Source organism: Dendropsophus ebraccatus, chromosome 10, assembly GCF_027789765.1.
Source record: "Dendropsophus ebraccatus isolate aDenEbr1 chromosome 10, aDenEbr1.pat, whole genome shotgun sequence".
In the NCBI taxonomy this organism is placed as follows: domain Eukaryota; kingdom Metazoa; phylum Chordata; class Amphibia; order Anura; family Hylidae; genus Dendropsophus; species Dendropsophus ebraccatus.
The window spans coordinates 73,044,907-73,067,803 of record NC_091463.1 but is presented as its reverse complement, the minus strand read 5'-3'; the positions used below and the strand labels follow the sequence as shown (position 1 = coordinate 73,067,803).

General features: G+C 43.9%; 1 protein-coding gene across 1 annotated transcript in view; it reads right to left on the bottom strand.

Annotated features, from left to right (window-relative positions):
* Positions 1–241: 241 nt before the first annotated feature.
* LRCH2 (leucine rich repeats and calponin homology domain containing 2) overlaps positions 242–22,897 on the bottom strand; it is a 75,892-nt gene continuing 53,236 nt past the window's right edge. Inside the window, exons 15-20 of the mRNA XM_069943272.1 lie at positions 22,320–22,370; positions 9,995–10,052; positions 8,729–8,841; positions 6,843–6,980; positions 2,655–2,732; positions 242–766 (exon numbers count right to left, since the gene is read on the bottom strand). Coding sequence (XP_069799373.1) covers positions 647–766; positions 2,655–2,732; positions 6,843–6,980; positions 8,729–8,841; positions 9,995–10,052; positions 22,320–22,370 — 558 coding nt within the window. The 3' untranslated portion in view covers positions 242–646. The remainder of the gene's footprint in view (positions 767–2,654; positions 2,733–6,842; positions 6,981–8,728; positions 8,842–9,994; positions 10,053–22,319; positions 22,371–22,897) is intronic.

The window sequence follows — 22,897 nt, the reverse complement described above, 5'->3', positions numbered from 1 at the left end:
CTTGTATGCCAGGGAGGCTCGACCACTTATTCAACATCTAAAAATCAGAAACAACCTAAAACTCAGATAATGTCAGTTCAGAACCCATCTGCATAAAATCGAAGAGATGCATAATTGGCATCATGCTGCACTTTTAGGGATAGTTCAGAGAATTGTTTTAAAATGTGCTCAGCTGCCATAGATGCCAGTCCTCACTACTAAGTTCTTCCTACAAGCATTCAATGGTGAATGGGGTTGTTGTTTTTTTTGTTTTTTTTTTAACTTGGTTTTATCCCACTATAAGCACATTTAAGTATAAAAATAATTCTCAGGACATCCCCCTTTAAAAGCCAGACATTAGTATCAGCGGTATTACTAATCCTTTCTCTCCAAGCTGTATGTTTAGGAATATACTTGTATACATTCACATACGCCCAAACATGCATTCACAGATATGAAGTCAGTGGTATTTTACAGTAAAAACAAATAAAAATAAAAATGAAAAAAATAACTAATGTTCAGCGAGAGGACAGTAGCTGTGCACAGTTCACATGTTAGGGATAACATGATTTCCGAAGGATCAGTCTGGTCAGAAAATCCACCACTGAGGCTTGAGAATGAGCCATATGGATGTCAGTGCCTGTGATAGTAGGATTGCCATGGAAATTCACACTGAAGAGAGTTGGGAAGTTCTCAGTAAGGGAAGTTCTAATAGTGCTTGTACTGTGACACCAACTTTTACCAGCCCCCTCTCTTCTAAGATATGGTGGGGTAAACACAGCCTGTCCTGGAAGACAAAACAGGAGGAGGTTACTCACTATGGAGCTGAAAACAATAGGTCAAAAGACGTTACATGAAAAAAGAATGCTAGTCTGGGGAAGGAGTGAGGAGCTGTTTAGTTCTGACAATCATATCAGTAAGGGCCCTATTACACGGAATGATTATCGTGCAATAAATCGTTCAAATTTAAACGATAATCGTTCTGTGTAATTGCAGGCAACAAACGAAAAATCGTTCTTATGTCGATCGTTGATATAGATCCGATCCTAAAATTATCGTTAATCGTTTGCTGTAATTACACGTTCGCTCAAGTTCCGCATTTTTCCACTAATCGTTCAGTGTAATTGCACATTATTCATTGTTTTTCTGGGATCAGAAGGAATAAACGATCATAGTAACAATCACAATAACGATCGTAGTAACGATTGTAACTAACGATTATCGTTCTGTGTAATACGGTGAACGATTTCCGGTTAACGATAAACAATCTCGTTTGCGATTGTTTATCGTTAGTCGTTAATCATTAAAAATCGCTCAGTGTAATAGGACCCAAAGCCAGAAACAATTAAATTGTCGCTGTTTTATTTTTTTGGGCAGAAATCAATAGTCCAGGCGATTTTAAGAAACTTTGTAATTGGGTTTATTAGGCAAATATGCCATTATCTGCATTCAAAAAGACTTTCCCCAGGTCCCCCCCTCCGTCCCTCCTCTCTCTCATTCACTGCTCATTATCAGGAAATCTTGACTAGTTTACATCAGTCGAGCCCTGTGTAATCTATGGAGAGGGGAGGAGAACAAAGGATTACACAGTGGGAGCTGTGTAAAAGCCACTATTCAGAGGTCAGAGAAGTCAGTGCTGACTTTAGAGGAGATAGCCCGGTGATGTAGCTGTAAATTAACTTTGATGTCCTGTTTTGGTGCCTCATCTCCCTCCACCACCACCACCACCCCCCTCTCCATAGAAAATCATGAAGACAGGGGGGAGAGCTTCAAACTGCTTTATCATGATAAAAATGCATTTTTCGGCTAATAAACACAATTACAAAGTTTCTTAAAATAGCCTGTACTATTGATTGATTGACAAACCTATATTGGATTGCTAAAGGATACAACAGTGTGACTGCAGGGATTTCGATCACTTTCCGAACAAAAAATAACTTGATATGTCATCAGCCATGTCAAAAGGTATTGATTAGAGTGGGTCTCACTGCTGACACCTGCCCTGATCAGAAGATATAGCCGGGGTAAGACTGCAGCAGCACGATCCTCTCCCTGGACGGCAGCGCAGCCAGGGGGCACTGCAAGCTGGGGATTGCATCACACTGCTGCAATCTTATCCCGGCTATATCTTCTGACCAGAGCAGGTGTCAGAAGTGAGACCCACTCTAATCAATACCTTTTGACATGGCTGATGACATGTCAAAAGTAATTTTCACTTCTCCACTAATAAATGTTATAATCACCCCCTTTCCATTTTAGGGTAATTTCACATTGAGTAAAAGTACTCTTTTACTCAGTGTGAACGGGCCCTTATAAATAAAAATGTGTAAAATAAACAAACATATATCTGGTGCATGTGGAATTCTCTGATCTATTAAAATATAACAATATTGTTCCCACACTAAAAACAGCGTAAATAATAAAGAAAAAGAACCACCAGGATTGCTGATTTTTTTTGTTATTATATAAATCAGAAAAATAAATAAAAAGCAAATAAAAAATTCCCATTAACACCAATAAGATACCAATAAAAACCATAGATAAGGGGTGCAAAAAATGCGGCCCTAAAAAGCCCTGTAGAAGGAAAAATAAAAGCCTTATAGCTTTTAGAAAAACTGAGGAGAGCAATGCTTCAGTGTGACCTGGACATATGGTCATGAAGGGGTTAAACTTACTTGTGGGACTCCAAGCTTCTTACATGCCTCCAGAAAGTTTTCTACATTACGCCTGCATTTTGCCATGCTGAGCTTAGGCTGCAAAAACACAGAAGAAGATTGCATAACTATGATACAGATAATAGAAGCAAGGTTCTACATACATATTCTTGTATTCATCAGCTCCAACAGATACTTATTCATTGCGGCAAAGGCGCACTTTGGAAGATTCCCGAGCTTAGGCACTGACGACATGGGCCGCTCAATGACAGACCCCCAAGACAGTTCTAGCTATACCGGGCTGCACTACATAGTACGTAATCACAACTACAAGGAAATCAGTCTAGAATAATATAAAACACATGGATTATTACATTCTCATTGGGAGTACAAATTCTGGATTCAAATGAGCTGAATAAATCACAGTAGTAAACTGCCCTGAATGGTTTTCATTATTTATAAAAGGGTTCTCTCTTTTTAAAGACCCCCTTCAATTCCTTACTTCAAGGGGTATTCCCATCATTATGACTCTTAAGGGGATGATGTCAGGTATACTTAAAGGAGCCTTTCTCATCTTATAAAGCGAGGGCATATGGCTAGGATATGTCATAGTGGTGTGGATCTAATCTAAAACACAGCCACTTCAGACTCTGGTACTAGTGCCTGGAAACACGGACAAGGGACCCTGCCACACACAAAAAAAAAAGGTCCAACCTGCAGGCACCATGCTATAAAGCAGGAATAGCCGCGCAGAATGATACACATTACTACTTTCTTAGAACTGTATAACAGTTTAGGGCAAGGGCTGCACAGACATTGCTAACAATGTCCGTGCAGCCCTTGCTAAATGATCGAACCGTGCAATATGCTGATTAAATGAGCGTCAATCTAGCAGATCGGCGCTCGTTTACATTGATTGATCGGCCCGTCTAATAGTAGCCTAAGGGATCACTAATGCTGAGTCAGCGCTGCCAACTCATCTTTTTCAGGATAACTGGAGGTCAGATATCAGACCCACACAGATTCTAAAGAGATGACATATCCTAGAGACGTGCCATTTAACAAAATGAAAGTTCCCCTTTCATGGTATCGGACATCATCCACTAAGATACTTCATGATGACCCCTCTAAGTTATTTATACTGTCTCATGTGTTGATATATCTACAAATAGTCCCAGTTATTTCCTAGTTACCAGTGTTCAGTACAATTCACAGCTGCTACTATTATACTTTAATTCCACTTGGACACTTAGCTATAATACAAAACTTATCTGCTAAGTAGCTGACAATACTGTCCAGTATACTCCAAACATCAACGCCTATTCAACATTATACACTCAAAAAGACAAGGCTCGTTTACCATTAAAATATTTACTTTTATTAAAAAATAATAAACCAAACAACATAACTTAAAGAGACAGACCAGAATAAAGTGGCAGTGTGCAAAGCAGCATAAGAATAGTATCACAATTATCCTATATTTACTATGGGTAGTGTGCTGTAATAGATCAAAAAACATCCACTTCCTAAATATAAAAATTATACACTAAAACCGCTCACCCATATTGTTGCTGTGAAGTTGCCACTGCCACCGAATACCCCTAGACTGCAGACAACAGTATTTCAAGCCTATAAGACGGATGAGCTCACTGAAGGCCCTATACCACAAAACGAATGGCCGATGATCGTTTGGTGTAAAGGCGCATGTTCAAAGACCACGATCAGCTGACATGCATGACGGCAGCTGATCCTGTCAATTATGTTAGTGACGGTCTGCTGCTCGTCGCTCTGTGTAACAGGAGCGGCAACAGCAGTAAATCGCTGCTGACTTCAATGGGCCCAGACGATCTAATGATGCTTCCCACAGCCCCTCCGTGTGTGTAATGGCACAGGCAGCGAACAGGGAATGGGGGGGTGTAAGTGAACGCTGACCTGACAGGTAGGCCCTTGTTTCCCCCTCATTATCATGCTGTGTAATACAGCTTAAAGGGGCCCTTTTACACTGCTCGATCAGCAAGGAGTGTTGCCAGAAATGGTAATTCAGCCAGTCATCTGGCCGTGTAAAAGTATTAGCGATCAGCCAAGGAAAAACGCCAGCTCGTCAGCTGATTGGATCTTTTGTGCGGCCCAATAAATCATTGTTTAATTGCACATCTTCTTGTGTAAACATGGCTATACAAACGATACAGGGATTGTTCGTGCAGCCCGGCTGCTCAATTGTGTCGAGTAAAGGCACTGCAAATGATTGCAGATGAGCACTGATCAGCAAGATCAGCAGACGCCCAAAGATTGTACAGTGTAAAAGGATCTTAAAGAGGATATACCTGGTGGTACATCCGCTTTAATCTGAACCGACGGATCGAACGGCGCTGTCACAGCGAAGCCCAGTTTCTTGTGCACGGCGCCGTTCTATGCACCGGAACTGGCCGGTGCTCAAGCACTGGAGGTAGGCCGGCCCGCCCCCAGTGGGAGGGAATTCCCTCCCCTGTATGACGCGACTCCATTCATTCTAATGGAGCTGCATCATACAGGGGTGGGAATTCCCTCCCACTGGGGGTGGCCCGGCCTACCTCCAGTGCTTGAGCACCGGCTGGCTTCCTCGTGACAGCACCGTATGATCAGTCGGTTCAGATTTAAGAGGATGTACCTGGTGGTACACCCTCTTTAACTTCTAACACATTACTATAGGTCACCGCAACATTTTATAAAAAAAAAAAAAAACACATGGACATGGCAAATTCTTCTCTATTTTTGTGCCCAGCTCACCTGGACTGACATGTGTCTCTCTATATGCGCACAAGGCAAGACCTGTCAATCAAGGGGAGCTGGGCAGGAAGAATCTGAAAAGGAGATTCCCAGGGGAGGAACCATGCCATCTCGACAGCCTTTCAGATAAAGAACAGTTCATGGTAATGAGAGAGGCTGTATGTATTTTATAGTGCCTGTAGTTACCACAGCAGGAATATGCTGACAGGGTTCAGACACTTCCATCACATGTGTGGTAAAACACAAACAACAAAAGTATTTAAACACAGTAAAAATAGCCTAATGATTTCCTAAAAAGAACAGGAAAACATTTCTTAGAAAAGCAGAGAATCTGTCATAAAAGAAAGACTTTATGCCAAAGTCTACAATCCCAGGATGCAGCGAGTGATAGGACCCTGGAGTAAATTATTTAAAGGTTACCAACATTACAGGAAGAAAATCACATCCAAAAACTAGACTGAACGTGCAGTATCCTGGCATCACTAAAAACCATTAGGTTCCTTTCTCCTCTTAACTACACTAGAGATGATTGAACAGCGGAAAATCTTAGGTTCTATAGAACTCGAACCTTGTTGAACCTTCCGCATTTGATTCCCTGATGCCTTCCCGGTCCGTGGGGAAGGAGGAGACAGCCCGGGTACCGCCTTGAATTCCGGGATTCAGCCTAGGTAATAGGCTGTATCACGGAATTCCAGGCGTTACCCTGGCTGTATCCTCCTTCCCCACGGACCGGGAAAGCATCGGGAATCAAATGCGGAAGGTTCAACAAGGTTCGAGTTCTATAGAACCTAAGATTTTCCGATATTCGATCATCTCCAAACTCCACGTACAAGAGAACATTGTGCAACCTGCCAATATACTGTGTATGTCAAAATCTCACAGGTTTCAAGGTTTCTGCTTGCTGTCAGTGAATGGAAATTTTCTTCTGTATACAGACTACTTCCCAGCAATGTCCTACTTATCATTACTGACACAGCATTAACACAGCACAGCATGTGGAAGGACCTCTGCACAGGTTACAGCACAGCATGTGGAAGGACCTCTGCACAGGTTACAGAGCATGACCAGAAGCCTCTCCCATTTGTGTCACTATTTCTGGCCTATGATCACTGGGCTAGCTGTAAAGCATATATTTCTAAATGCTGTTAAATAAGGATGAGGGAATCTACAGTAGGAACAAAGTCGATCACTTTCTTCCTACTGTAGATTTGCTCATCTTTACTGTTAAACATTTTGGGCAACATGGCTGCCCCCCAAATAGAATTAAACAAAAATCAGAAAACTGAACATGTTTAAGCATTGGACTCTAATCAGTGCAAACATATAAACATCTCAATACAGTCACTTTAAATACTCTGAAAGAAGAATTATTGACTTCGTATTACCAGAATAGTGAGAGACCTAAACAGGAAGAGACATAACTGAGAAACCATCAAGTCTTACCACTGCTGGTGATGGAACATGAATGCTTGCAACAGAACGGGGTCGTATATGATTGGCAAGGTGACATAATACTACTCCGTCCATGAGTGCTCCTCCAATATCTTCTGGCAGAATAACCTTCAGCCTGGACTCCAAGTTCTGTGGAAATATCACAATCTTAACTAGAAAATAAGCAGCGTGCATTTATGTATAGGAGATGGAGAGCAGGTCATGTCCCACTAACTCCCTTGTCAAGGACTATATTTACTGCTGTTTTCAGTGTTCTACTACACATGGAATGGTGTTACCTAAACTAGGCCTATAAATGCAAGATAATAGTTCACTAGTCAAAGAAAGGATTTCACTGGTGTCTATTGTATTACTTGCATGCCGTTCTCCAGACATGGGAGAATGCTAGAACAGCCTTTGAGTGAACAAACCCTGCAAACAGCACTATATATCTAAATTTAGATGGCAATAACCAATACGACAATTTAAACAGCTTAAAGGGGTTATCCAGCGCTACAAAAACATGGCCACTTTTCCCCCTACTGTTGTCTCCAGTTCAGGTGCTGTTTGTAAATTAAGCTCCATTTACTTCAATGGAACTGAGTTTCAAAACCCCACCCAAACTGGAGACAACAGTAGGGGGAAAGTGGCCATGTTTTTGTAGCGCTGGATAACCCCTTTAAGCCCAATATAAAACTGAAACCTTCCCATGTTCACCTGTATAGCCCTTAATGTATGCATGTCAAAAGTTATTGATCACAGAGTGTCTCACTGCAGAGACCCACTGTGATCAGGACATACAGCTGGGGAGAGAGTGCTGCCTGCTCTGTCCTGCAAGTCTCATAGACTTGTCAGAATTGGTTATTATGGAAATATGGCCGGGTAGTAGATGGCATGGCCACCACGCTCTCTCCCTGGCTATACCTCCTGATCACAGTGAGTCTCAGCAGTGTCTGATGACTAAAATTTGACAAGTAAATTATGCTCTAAACCGGCTTAAAAAGGTAATTTTATTCGTTCAGATTTCAAATTAGCACCTAAATGTTTGTTCCTTGAAGGATTCTATTCTCTTGTATTGTTATTTTTTGTTCTCGTCTCTCCACAATGTTGTTCTAATTCTGTAATTTATGAAAATTTATGGGGAAAAATTACTGTTGAAAAAAAAAAAAAAAAAAGTTAAAATGCTGAATCACTATTTAGTTTTCATAATGACTAATGCTAAACAGAAGAATAAAACTCATTTCTCATCAGTACTTCCTTTTCACTAAAGGGATAGGAAGTATTATTAAGGTGATTGCAGGTGACCTCATTTTTTGTATAGAACTAACCAGTATATGATTTACTTCAGAAGCACAGACAACGGATAGTAATCATAGCACCAATTCTGGAGAAACACTTGAGAATAAACCCTATTCTCACCCTGTATTGCAAAGCACTCCCTAGACTGCACATGTTGTAATAAGGGACTATTGTTTGTAGAGTGTCTGAAGATCTTTGAAGGCCACAGGTCACTGGGTTCAAAAGTGGATCTGTCACGTAAATATGCCACCCTGCTTGAAGGGATTATCCGGAAAGCAGAAAAAGTCCTAACCGTTTTGCTCTCCAGCAATATTAACAACATCGGGCAGCTGCTGAACATCGCCCACAACATGGATCCGCTCCCTGCTTGTCTCAGGAAGATAAACTTCCAAGGCAGCCAGAGAGGGGTGGTGGTAGTAGTATGCAAGCCCTTCTTTAGGGATCCATTTCCAGTTTGGTTCAAGAACTTTCCAAAAAATCTGTGTATGTGATTACTAGCCTTAGGGTATGTTCACACTGAGTAAAACAGGCGGAACTTTACAGTATAATGTGGGTATAGCCTAAACTCTAGAAAGCATATGAAGTCCACTCTCACATACATTTCGCAGCTGTTTTATCTGCTCTCGCTCTTCTCTTAGATGCTCCATTTTTCTTCTTATTGTGAAACCAGGGTCTAATGAGCCGTACTCCTGCCGAGAAGAGCGACTGAAAGCTGAAATAAGAGAAAAACAAACACTGTTTAAACTTTAATATACAAATCTCCTAACATAAATTGCATAAGATACGGCTATGGATACCTTTGCAATTATTTTTTGGTTCATTTGCTTTAAAAAAAATGAAAAATGCAATTTTGTAAATAATCTTAAAATATACTATATTGTCCTAAAACTATTAAACTTGCAGCCCTGTGTCAAATGGGCGTGACCTAGAGTGTTTGTGTCCTAGGCCTGCATCGCCTCTACTCCCCTCCCCACCCTCTTGATCATTAGGAACACCACTAAGCAGGATTTCTCCTGTTCATCACTTGTCTGAACACTGCACATGTGGTGGATAGTTAGGCCCATGTGCAGTGTTCAGACAAGTGATGAATAGGAGAAATCCTGCCTGGGGCATTCCTAATGATGGAGACAAAATATATGAGACAGCGCTCCATAGCGTAATTCAGACACGGCTGAAGTGGTGAAAGTAAGCAAATAGAACTCTCACCTGGGTAGGTTGTGCTGATGTAAGGCACAACTCTTACTGATAGCATGTGAATGAACCGCAGCCACTGCTGACTAATCCCCACAGGGATCAAAGACAAACAGTATCCTCCTCCACTCCAAGGCAGGTAAAACAGGCGCAGGTCCAAGGTGTAATAGTAATATAAAATTTCTTAAAAGAATTTTGCCAGCAACACAACGTGTTTTGAGACCGGTTGGGTCTCTTTATCAAGTGTCTAATTAGTGTCGCTGGCATAATTCTTTTAATCTTTTAATAAATTTTATATTTTATTTCACTATTACCCCTTGGACCTGTGCCTGTTTTACCCACCTTGGAGTGCTCCAGTCATTTTCTATGGGCGTCGGACTCATCTCTGGTGAGCGCACGCACGGCTTCCGACAGGGATTGCTTGTCGGCGGGACTTCGAGAGGGGCATATAGCTACTATATCCCGGGGATAATGGGGATCTGCTCCAGGGATTCATTCTCATTAAATTTGTGGTAGGAGGCAATTTCTTCCTAGTATGGGGAAATCAGCATCTGCTTCTTAAGAGTATTTGCCTTCCTTTGCATCAACACATTGGATTATAGGATGATCTTGATGGGCCTATGTAGTCATCTTATCAACAAAATCAACAGTGTAAGCAAGGATAACATGCTTACCAGATCTTGGCTTTAACCCAAATGGTGTTGGCGAATTACTGTGTGACCTTTCACAATCCTATCATTGAAAGAAAGAAAAATGAAAAGTTACAATTGAAAGGAAAAAAAGCTGCTCCAACACATTGTAAATCACATATCCAAATATAAGCAGGTTAATCGCTCCCCTATATCAACCAATATCTTATCAGATATTTAGCTGCAGTGTAGAATTACACATGAACCATTTTAATCTTTTTTTAAGCTCATAGTGTGGTATGACTCCCCATTATGATGGCCATATGCCCTAAAAAGTCAAATGAATGGCAGAGACCCATAACTTGCCCTTCAAGGTCCCATAGCTAGTCTATACCTAGAAACTAGGCACTGGAGTTGGAATGCACTAAAGGGGTATTTCAGCAGAAACATAAGTTTTCATATGTTGCTGCCCATGGTGAGACTAACCATTCTTTCCATATTTATTATATATTCAGACTTCTCCCCAGTTCTGAGCTGCTACTTTCTGCTTAAGACTCAAAAAACTGTGTGAGAGCCGTTCGCTCCATCTGCCCCTCCTCCCACCTCCTTTCTGAGATTGCTCATGTAAACAAGTCCCTATCTTTAACTTGACTTTAGATTTAACTGCATTTGCCCATAAAACCTGTGTGAGTCATTAGCAGACATAAGCTTTTAAACAGAATAATTGTAATGCCCTGTGTGTTAAACACGTGTAGCACTCCATCTAACATTTACTTCTAGGGTAAAAGGATGCAAAGCTTATTGCGCATCTGGGTGTAGAAGAATAATCCTCCATTTCTCCGGAAAAACAAAAAAAATGGGTATGTTATACCAAGTATCAGCGGGACACAAACTACAGTAATCTAAATAAACTGATTTAAAATCCCCATGATAATCCTGTATTTAGACAGGGAAGGAGGGGTCTAGAAAACAATACAAAAAAAGTTTGGAAATTCCAAAGTGGTTTTAGAGAGTCTGCGTTTATCAGAATTGAAGCCGGCTTGTAAATAAGTTACGATAAACTAAGTGACCACTGAACAAATGGCTCATTAAAAGGGAACAGGTAAGCAGGGGCAGCATAAAAAGCAGGGACAAGCTGCCTTATTGCAAAGGCATATAAGTATAATTTCTCAGTGTTTCAGAATAAGTCATGACACTAGCCAGGACAGGGCTCAGTCATCAAGGTAGACATTACCAGTGGACAGAGATATCAAAGCTAACAGGACAGGACTGCCCATATGATTGGGAGCCCCGTTCCTGGTCGGTGTTAAGATTTTTCTGAAACGCTTGAGTGATTCGTATATGGTTGTCCCAGTTTCATGCTGCCTGTTGTAGGGGCAGCATAAGCCTGATGACAGGTTCCACTGGGAAATTGCTCTACACATTGTTTTTTTTCCCCCCTCTTTTAACCCCTTGTGAAAATGAAATTCAAGGCTAAACCAACATTATAACGTAAAAAATGTAATATTTCATTTTCACGCCACATTGTTCCACATTTGTGCCCATCACCAGTGGGGTCCATATGCTCACTACACCCCTTGTTACATTCCCTGAGGGGTGTAGTTTCCATAATGGGGTCACTTGTGGGGGGTTTCAACTGTCTTGGCAACACAGGGGCCTTTTGAATGCAACATGGCCCCTCGAAATCCATTCCATCCAAATCCAGCCTTCAAAAACCAAATGGCGCTCCTTCCCTTTGGAGGCTTACCCTGCACCCGCATGGCGCTTTATGTCCACATGTGGGGTATTTCCGTACTCAGGGGAAATTGCGCTACACATTGTGTTTTTTTTTTATCTTTTAGCCCCTTGTGAAAATGAAAAAATCATGACAAGATTAATGATTTAGAGTAAAAATTTTTACAAAAATTACACTAAATTTTGGTCTAGCCTTGATTTTTTCCATTTCCACAAGGGGTTAAAAAAAAAATGAACACAAAACGTGTAGGGTAATTTCCCCTGAGTACGAAAATACCCCACATGTGGGCATAATGTGCCATATGGGCACAGGGCAAGCCACCAAAGGGACAGAGCGTCATTTAGAGGCTGGAATGGAGGATGGAGGCCATGTCGCATTTACAAAGCTCCTGTGCTGCCAGGACAGTAGAAAACCCCCACAAGTGATCCCATTCTGGAAACTACACCCCATAAGGAATCTAACAAAGGGTGCCGTGAGGATATGGACCCCACTGGTGACGGGCACTTACGTAGAACATGTGCCGAGAAAATAAAAAATACCATTTTTTTCATTTTCACGTCCCAAATGTGGCCGTCACCAGGGGGCCATATCCCCGCTGTCCCCCTTGTTAGATTCCTTATGGGGTGTAGTTTCCAGAATGGGGTCACTTGTGGGGGGTTTCTACTGTCCTGGCCGCACAGAGGCTTTGTAATTGCATCATGGCATCCTCTAATGGGATTGGCGGCCATATCTACTTAGCTGGGGAAAAGGGACAATTATTAATTTATTTGGGGGTATTGGGCCAATTATTGGATTATTGGTTGAAAATGACAGGTGTCCATCAAATTCAACCTGTGTTGACCCAGAGGAAGGGAAAAAACCCTTGTGAGGCAGACGACAGTAGCCTCATCACAGGAAAAAATTCCTTCCCGACTCCATAATGGCGATCAGAATAATCCCAGGATCAACGTGACCCCTGAAATAGGAATAAGGGACAGAATTTAGATAATGTAGAACTCCAATGACATGTGGTGCGCCTTGGAGCGATCCAGTATGCAGAGGCCGGGGGGATCAGGACAGGCGTCACACTGGAAAATGGTGTCCTTCCTGATCCCCCTGTTACGCCACACTCTGCACTTCTTCTGGGGTCTCCTGTTTTCCAGTGTGGGGGGACGTCACCTGGAAAATGTTGTCCTGGTGCGATACGGGGTCCTTCATATCCAGAAGCGCTGGGTCCGCTCCATGGCTGCTAAATATTAGGGCTCTATTACTACTTCTGATATGTTTGGATCGTGCCGCAAGCTACAGGGCAGCGAGGGACCGGAAGAGGGGGTGCTGGTATAAAAGTTATCCCCGTACAGGTGGTGGTGAACTTTATCCAGCAGTGGGAAGATCAGTTCCCGGACGATCTTCCCACTTGTCCCGAGGATGGGGGGGGGGGGGGGGGGGGGTGCATCTGGGGGCTGGATTCGGGTGTCCCTTCCTACATACACTCTAAGGGTACGTGCACACTGCGGAATCGCGACATAACCCTTCGTGCATTCCGCAGTTGTCACCCGCCGGCGGACTGATGCAGGCGCACGTCTCCAAACGTGTCATAGACTCCATTCTATACACGGGTGGATTCCGCTCTCTGTCCAACGTATTCATTCTTTGGATGGACGATGGAATCCGCCTGTGCATAGAATGGAGTCTATGACACGGGTAGAGACATGCGCCCGCATCAGTCCGCCGGCGGGTGCCAGCTGCGGAATGCACAAAGTTATCCTTCGCCATTCCGCAGTGTGCACGTACCCTAAATCTGTAAGAGTACCCAGAGGTACGCTCACAGAGTTTGTAGAATTTCATGCCATACAGTCATCTCTTGGGACGGTGCTGGCGGAAAAAACGTGTCTGGGGGGCAGCGCTACTCTACCCCCAGACACGTCACTGGATGATGAGGATGAATGGAGGAAAGAAGGATCCCCCCATCCTCACTGGCTGTTTCAGTGTCGGAGGCAATAATAGCGTATGCGTCCGAAGCCGAAAACACCCTGGGGGTCATCTTTATACGGGGACTAGTATATGGGGTATGTAGTGGTGTAGTGTCAAACTTTATTCAATGTAGTGTGGTGTAATGTAGTGTTTTTTACGTGTTTTTTTTTTTTTTACAGTAAGTATAAAAAAAACCTACGCCAACAAAGGCGTTGCTGATAAATGCCGCACTTATGTGCGGCACTTATCAGCAGACCGTGGCAGTAGGATATAGTAAAAAAAACACCCTACGCCAAAAAGGAGGCGTTGCTGATTAGCAGCGCACTTTCGTGCGATGCTGATCAACACTCAGCGGCGATAGGGTGCGGAAAATAGAAAAAAAAAAAATTGGAAAAAAAACCAAAACTTTTTCTACATTCTGAACATCCCTGTAGCTGCTGATAAGTGTATTACACATATCAGCTGCTAGGGGGCAGCAGAGCGCAAAATCCGGAAAAAGACGAGGCTGGAGCCGAAAAAAAGCCGATGGGGACCCCCGGAAAGAGCCGAAGACCGAATGAGAAGACGGAGGACGCCGCGAACCCGGAAGACGCCGATCAGGACCCCGGGACAGGTGAGTAATGTACAAATACCTGCTCTGGACCCCTCAGCTACCTAGCTGAGGGGTCCAGAGCAGGTATTTACTATTTTGGGGGACTCTGATCGCCGTGCCACCGGCCCGATCGCCGTGAACGGCCGGCCAGTACCGGCCGCCCGTTCACGGCGATCGGGCCGGTGGCACCGTGACCACCATTACTTTTTACAGTAATGGCGGTCGGTGCCGTCCTCGGACAGCACCGACCGCCATTTTTTTCCGGGCATCGATGACCCAGAAAGGTTCCGATCGCCGCTATTGGCTGATCTGAATTGATCAGCCAATAGCGGCGATCGTAAGCACGGGGGGTGTTAACCACCCCCCGTGCCGAGAAGCTAAGATAGCCTGCTATGATTTATAGCAGGCCATCTTCCCCGATCGCTGTGTGCGAACACGCAGCGATCGGGGAAACATTGGGCATAAATTTACGCCCTGATGCGTTAAGTACCAGGGCGCGAGGGCGTAAATTTACGCCCAATGTCGTTAAGGGGTTAAAACCGCTCCATTCCCAGGCGTATAACGCTTTTATCCTTTGATCTATGGGGCTGTATTAGGTGTCATTTTTTGCGCCATGATGTGTTCTTTCTATCGATACCTTGATTGTGCATATACGACTTTTTGATCGCTTTTTATTACATTTTTTCTGGATTTGAAGCGACCAAAAATGTGCAATTTTGCACTTTGGGATTTTTTGGCGCTTACGTCATTTACAGTGCGAGATCAGGAATGTGATTAATAGTTCAGGCGATTACGCACGCGGCGATAGCAAACATGTTTATTTATTTACTTTTATTTAACCCCTTAAGGACAGAGCCTGAAATGGCCTTAATGACAGAGACAAATTTTATGAATATGACCAGTGTCACTTTAGTCATTAATACCTTCGGGATGCTTTTACCTATCCGGCTGATTCTGAGATTGTTTTCTCGTGACATATTGTACTTTACATTTCTGGTAAATTGGAGTCGATACTCATTTAACAAATCTTTATGAAAAAAAACCAAATAATGTGAAAAAATGCATTTTTCCAACTTTGAAACTTTTTTGCGTATACAGAAAGTGGTTATACCACATAAATTATATATTAAATAGCATTAGCAACATGTCTACTTTATGTTGGCGGCATTTATTAAACTATTTTTCATTTTTTTTACACAATAGGGAGCTTAAAACATTAGCAGCAAATTTCCAAATTTTCAGTAAAATTTCAAAATTAGATATTTTTAGGGACCTGTTCAGGTTTAAAGTGTATTTGAGGGGCCTGTATGTTAGAAAGCCCCACAAAGCACCCCATTTCAGAAACTGCACCCCCCAAACTCTGCAAAAGCACATCCAGAAAGTGTTTTAACCCTTTAGGGGAGTCACAGAAATAAAAGCTAAGTGTGTAAGGAATTTGAAAATTTTAATTTTCTGTGCAGAAATTTTATTGTAATCCAATATTTTTCATAATTATAAACCTATTACCAGAGAAATGCACCCCAATAATTATTGCCCCGTTTCTGCAGTTTATAGAAATACTCCATATGTGGCCCTATTGCGCTATTTGACGCAACCACAAGCCTCAGATATAAGGGAGCGCCTAGTGAATTTCAACGCCTCCGTTATATTTGGTCATTTTTGACTGTACCACTTCAGGTTGGCAGAGGCTCTGGGGTGTCAAAACCTAAAAAACACCCCTAAAGGGACACCATTCAGAAAACTACACCCCTCAAGGAATGTAACAAGGGGTGCGGTGAGCATCTGGACCCCACAGGTGCTTCACAGATTTTCCGAACAATATGGCGTGAAAAAAGAAAAATTTATTTTTTACACTAAAACGTTGTTCTAGCCTTCAATTTTTCATTTTCTTAAAGGGATAAGAGGCAAAAAAAGACAAAAAATGTGTAGCGCAGTTTCTCCCGAGTACAGAAATACCCCACATGTGGCGATAAAGTGCCAAGGGGGCGCAGGACGAGCCTCCAAAGGGAAGGAGCGCCAATTGGCTTTTGGAAGCTGAATTTCACTGAAAAGGATTTCAAGGGCCATGTCGCATTTACAGAGCCCTCGTGCTGCCAAGACACTGGAAACCCCCCACAAGTGATTCCAATCTGGAAACTACACCCCTCAAGGAACCTAACAAGGGGGGCAGTGAGCATATGGACCCCACTGGTGACGGGCACAAATGTGGAACAATGTGACGTGAAAGGGAAAAATTTCATTTTTTCACTTTCATGGCACAAATGTGCCCGTCATCAAGGGGTCCATATCCTCTTTTCCCCCCCTGTTAGATTCCTTGAGGGGTGCAGTTTCCAGAATGGGGTCACTTGTGGGGGGTTTCCAGTGTTTTGGCAGCACGAGGGCTCTGTAAATGCGACATGGCGTTCATCATCCATTCTAGCCAAATCCAACCTCCAAAATCCAAATGGCGCTCCTTCCCTTCGGAGGCTTGCCCTGCGCCCACATGGCGCTTTATGTCCACATGTGGGGTATTTACGGACTCGGGGGAAATTGCGCTACACATTTTGTTTTTTTTCTCCTCTTTTAACCCCTTGTGAAAATGATATATTCAAGGCTAAACCAACATTATAGTGTAAAAAATGTAATATTTCATTTTCACGCCACATTGTTCCACATTTGTGTCCGTCACCAGTGGGGTCCATATGCTCACTACACCCCTTGTTACATTCCTTGAGGGGTGCAGTTTCCATAATGGGGTCACTTGTGGGGGGTTTCAACTGTCTTGGCAACACAGGGGCCTTTTGAATGCAACATGGCCCCTCGAAATCCATTCCATCCAAATCCAGCCTTCAAAAACCAAATGGCGCTTCTTCCCTTCGGAGGCTTACCCTGCACCCGCATGGCGCTTTATGTCCACATGTGGGGTATTTCCGTACTCAGGGGAAATTGCTCTACACATTAAATGTTTTTTTTTTATCTTTTAACCCCTTGTGAAAATGAAAAAACATGACAAGATTAATAATTTAGAGTAAAAATTTTACAAAAATTACACTAAATGTTGGTCTAGCCTTGATTTTTTTCCATTTCCACAAGGGGTTAAAAAAGAAAATGAACACAAAACGTGTAGGGTAGTGTCCCCTGAGTACGAAAATACCCCACATGTGGGCATAATGTGCCATATGGGCACAGGGCAAGTCACCAAAGGGACAGAGCGCCATTTAGAGGCTGGAATGGAGGATGGAGGCCATGTCGCAATTACAAAGCTCCTGTGCAGCCAGGACAGTAGAAACCCCCGACAAGTGACCCCATTCTGGAAACTACACCCCATAAGGAATCTAACAAGGGGTGCAGTGAGCATATGGACCCCCCTGGTGACGGGCACTTACGTAGAACATGTGCCGAGAAAATAAAAAATACAATTTTTTTCACTTTCACGTCCCAAATGTGGCCGTCACCAGGGGGCCATATCCCCGCTGCCCCCCTTCTTAGATTCCTTATGGGGTGTAGTTTCCAGAATGGGGTCACTTGTGGGGGGTTTCTACTGTCCTGGCCGCACAGAGGCTTTGTAATTGCATCATGGCATCCTCTAATGGGAATGGCGGCCATACCTACTTAGCTGGGGAAAAGGGACAATTCTAATTTATTTGGGGGTATTAGGGCAATTATTAGTTTATAAGGTTGGAAATGACAGGTGTCCATCAAATTCAACCTGTGTTGATCCAGAGGAAGGCAAAAAATCCTCGTGAGGCAGACGACAGTAGCCTCATCACAGGGGAAAAATTCCTTCCCGACTCCATAATGGCGATCAGAATAATCCCTGGATCAACGTGACCCCTGAAATAGGAATAAGGGACAGAATTTAGATAATGTAGAACCCCAGTGACGTGTGGTGCGCCTTGAAGCAATCCAGTATGCAGAGGCCGGGGTGATCAGGACAGGTGTCACACTGGAAAATGGTGTCCCTCCTGATCCCCCTGTTACCCCACACTCTGCACTTCTTCTGGGGTCTCCTGTTCTCCAGTGTGGGGGACGTCACCTGGAAAATGTTGTCCTGGTGCGATACGGGGTCCTTCATATCCAGAAGCGCTGGGTCCGCTCCATGGCTGCTAAATATTAGGGCGCTATTACTATTTCTGATATGTTCGGATCGTGCCGCAAGCTACAGGGCAAGCTACGGACTGATGCAGGCGCACGTCTCCGTCCGTGTCATAGACTCCATTCTATGCACGGGCGGATTCCGCTCTCCGTCCAACGTGTTCATTCTTTGGATGGACGACGGATTCCGCCCGTGCATAGATTGGAGTCTATGACACGGGTAGAGACATGCGCCCGCATTAGTCCGCCGGCGGGTGCCAGCTGCGGAATGCACAAAGGGTTATCCTTCGCCATTCCGCAGTTTGCACGTACCCGAAATCTGTAAGTGTACCCTGAGGTACGCTCACAGAGTTTGTAGAATTTCACACCATACTGTGATCTCTTATTGGGACGGTACTGGCGGAAAAGACGTGTCTGGGGGGGGGTGGGGAGTGTACGCTACGCTACCCCCAGACACGTCACTGGATGATGAGGATGAATGGAGGAAAGAAGGATCCCCCCCATTCATCCTCACTGGCTGTTTCGGTGTCGGAGGTAATAATAACGTATCCCTCTGACGCCGAAAACACCCTGGGGGCCATCTTTATACGGGGATTGGTATATGGGGTATGTAGTGGTGTAGTGTCAAACTTTATTCAATGTAGTGTGGTGTAATGTAGTGTTTTTTACGTGATTTTTTACAGTAAGTATAAAAAAAAAACCTACGCCAAGAAAGGAGTTGCTGATAAATGGCGCACTTATGTGCGGCACTTATAAGCAGACCGTGGCAGTAGGATATAGAAAAAAAACACCCTACGCCAAAAAGGAGGAGTTGCTGATTAGCAGCGCACTTTCGTGCGATGCTGATCAACACTCAGCGGCGATAGGGTGTGGAAAATAGAAAAAAAAAAATTGGAAAAAAAAAAAAAAACCTTTTTCTACATTCTGAATATCCCTGTAGCTGCTGATAAGTGTATTACACATATCAGCCGCTAGGGGGCAGCAGAGCGCAAAATCCGGAAAATGACGAGGCTGGAGCCGAAAATAGCCGAAAGAAGACGACGGGGACCGCCGGAAAGACCCGAAGACCGAACGGAATGACGGAGGACGCCGCGAACCCGGAAGACGCCGATCAGGAGCCCGGGACAGGTGAGTAATGTACAAATACCTGCTCTGGACCCCTCGGCTACCTAGCTGAGGGGTCCAGGGCAGGTATTTACTATATTGTGGGACTCTGATCGCCGTGCCACCGACCCGATCGCCGTGAACGGCCGGCCGTTCACGGCGATCGGGCCGGTGGCACGGCGATCACCATTACTTTTTACAGTAATGGCGGTCGGTGCCATCCTCGGACAGCACCGACCGCCATTTTTTTCCGGGTCATCGGGTCACCGATGACCCGCAAAGGTTCCGATCGCCGCTATTGGCTGATCTGAATTGATCAGCCTATAGCGGCGATCGTAAGCACGGGGGGTGTTAACCACCCCCCGTGCCGTGAAGCTATGATGGCCTGCTATGATTTATAGCAGGCCATCTTCCCCGACCGCTGTGTGTGAACACGCAGCGATCGGGGAAACATCGGGCGTACCCATACGCCCGTTTGCGTTAAAGCCCAGGCAACGGGGGCGTATGGGTACGCCCGATGTCGTTAAGGGGTTAAAACCTGGGAAAAGGGGGGTGATTCAGACTTTTATTAGAGGAGGGGGCTTTTTACTTATAACAATACTTTTTTTTTTTTTTTTTTTTTACACATATACTAGAAGCCCCCCTGGGGGACTTCTACTATATACACTTTGATCTCTCATTGAGATCTTTGCTGTATAGTTATACAGCAAAGATCAATGAGATCGGCACTCGTTTGCTTTCGGCTGCAGCAGCCGAAAGCAAACGAGTGTCGAGTCGGGGACGGCGCCATCTTGGAGCGGTCCCCGGCCGGCAGCAGTAACGGAGATCGCTCCTCCGGGACAACGTCCCGGAGGAGCGATCTCCCCCACTAGACACCAGGGAAGTGCTGCATCCGGTAATCGGATGCAGCTGTCATGTTTGACAGCTGCATCTGATTACTGTACTTACTTGTACCCGCGGTCCCGGGCTACAAGGGGCACCCTGGACCGCGGCGGTTCAGAGCGGGGTCGCCGCGCGGCCCCGCTCTGAACACCTCTTACGGGCGCATGACGTACGGGTACGTCACGAGTCCTTAGGAGGTTAATTCAGGTACTGATATTTATTTAATCAGAACTCACTATATTGAAACATTTTTCACAACAGAACATTGTACATTATTCATGGTTTTTTTTTCTCCCCTGCTTTAGGGCCAGTTCACACTGAGCAAGATGTGTGCTGCTGTAAGTGAATGGAGAGGGCACGCACTCGTCCGCTCCCTCTCCTCTCAAAGAACTAACATGTTCATTCTTTGAGCAGAGAGGAGAGGAAGCGGACGAGCGCACGGTCTCCCATTCGCTCGAAGCAGGACACTGAGCATGGCGGGATTCCGTGGCGGAGAGCTCCGCCACGAAATTACGCTGTATTTCCTCAGTGTGAACTGGCCCTTAAAGAGTCACTGTCGTATCTTTTTTTTTATTACAGAAATCAATAGTCCAGACGATTTTAAGAAACTTTGAAATTGGGTTTATTAGCCAAATATGCCACTATCTGCATTTAAAAAGCCTTTTCCCAGGTCCCCCCCTCCCTCCTCCTCTTTTCCATCCATTGCAAAAAAATCTGAAAATTGTGACTTGTTGCATGAGTCACACTCTGTCTGTTCTAGTGAGAGGAGGGGGGAGGAAGAAGGAAGGAGTTAGCGGAGCTGGGTGACAGCTGTGATCAGAGCTCAGAAAAAAATTCAAAGTGTGGTGAAATCTGACTTGTTATGCATGTTCCTCAAGTCATTACGATTAAAATGATATATAACATGTCTAACTTTTCTTTTATCTGATGGCTGGTAAAAAATTCAAACCATTGTTAACAAATATATGTTCCTTTAAATTGCTCTATTCCCAGGCTTATAGCGCTTTTATCCTTTGGTCTATGGGGCTGTATTAGGTGTCCTTTTTTGCGCCATGATGTTTACTTTCTATCGGTACCTTGATTGCGCATTTTCAGCTTGTGAAAACAAAAATGATATCTTGCGTAACTTTAGGATAAATAATCAATCATCCAACATACTGACACGGCTGAGGATGCATGTTTATTGTCCTTGGGAGAGGGTGAACATACCTCTAGATCTGCATACCTCCAAGGGGAAGAAAGGTAAAGGCAGCTTTCTACACGCTTGATCTTAGATGCCCTGGGATGCCTCCATACATATATCAGATTATTGGCAATTATCTCACGTGTATGGTCACTTAGCTCATGGGGGGGGGGGGGACGACGACATTACTCATAGTCTGTCTACCTACACTATAGTCATAGCTGATCACTTCATAATGAGGAGAACATTTCATTCATGGCAAATGCAATAAGCAAGAATATGAAGGGGGGGGGGATAACAGAACTGGTATGTTGGGTATTAGCAAGAAAACAATACAATCAGGCTGAAAATGCATGTAAGAGCATTGAAGCAAATGTACCAGTTCGCTTAGTGTTTTTATTTTTCACTACCTGGTTGGCGCAGATACCGGTAGCGCAGTCCATATTTCAAAGCGCTGCACGGTTCCCGCAATTGGCACTGGTTTCCTCATGTGAACTTCGACCCGCTCTTTGCACTAGAAGTGGGCCTGACACCCCAGCGTAATGATATGCCCTCCCCTTTGTGACATGGCGCATCACTGAGGGGGATATCATATCATTACGCTGAGCCTCCAGTCATAGATCGGTCCGAAGTCCACATAAAGAAACTGCTGCTGATAGCGGGAAACGAGTAGCGTTTTAAAAAAATTGACCACACCACCGGGATCTCTGCGCCAGCGCCTGAAAAAAAAAAATTGACCAAGCGAAATGGCACCTTTGCTTTAAAATTTTTAATAATGAAAAAGCAACCAAGAAACAAAAACCATAAGCTGAACAGAAGTAAAAAGAAAACAAAGCACAAGATGTACCTCTGATGATACAGGAGATGAGGGTGACACATTTGCACTATCACTGTTTTGCTAAAATGAAATGAGACAAAAATAGTTAAAAATGAAGTAATTCAGCGTACAAACCTCATACGCCGACATCCATGATATTATATTGGGTCACAGCTAATTATGAGCCTACTGAGTTACAGGGAATTAAAGTGCAGGTTTATACACAACAGTGATTCAAAGCTGGGCTCTCCCATTGCTGAGAAACAGCATTGGAAAACTTGCACAGAGACAGGTTGGAGATTCCCAATATACGTCATCTGCAATTTTCCACTATTAAACAATCTGTGCAAATCTCTAGACTGTGCGGCTTTAGAGTTAATCAGCAGTCAGCCCCATGTTATTTTTTATAGCATTCTTTGGAGACAAGCCAAAGAGCGAGACTTCGCTCACAATGGCTGATCACTTGCTCTATTATACAGTACCATTGATTAGCCCATGTAATAAGCTGTTAGAGATGACGTTTTTACAGTTTTGCCATCTACAGAGCTATATTTCTCTCTTTCAATTGGCATATACAAAAGTGATTTCTTTAAAAAAAAAAAAAATAC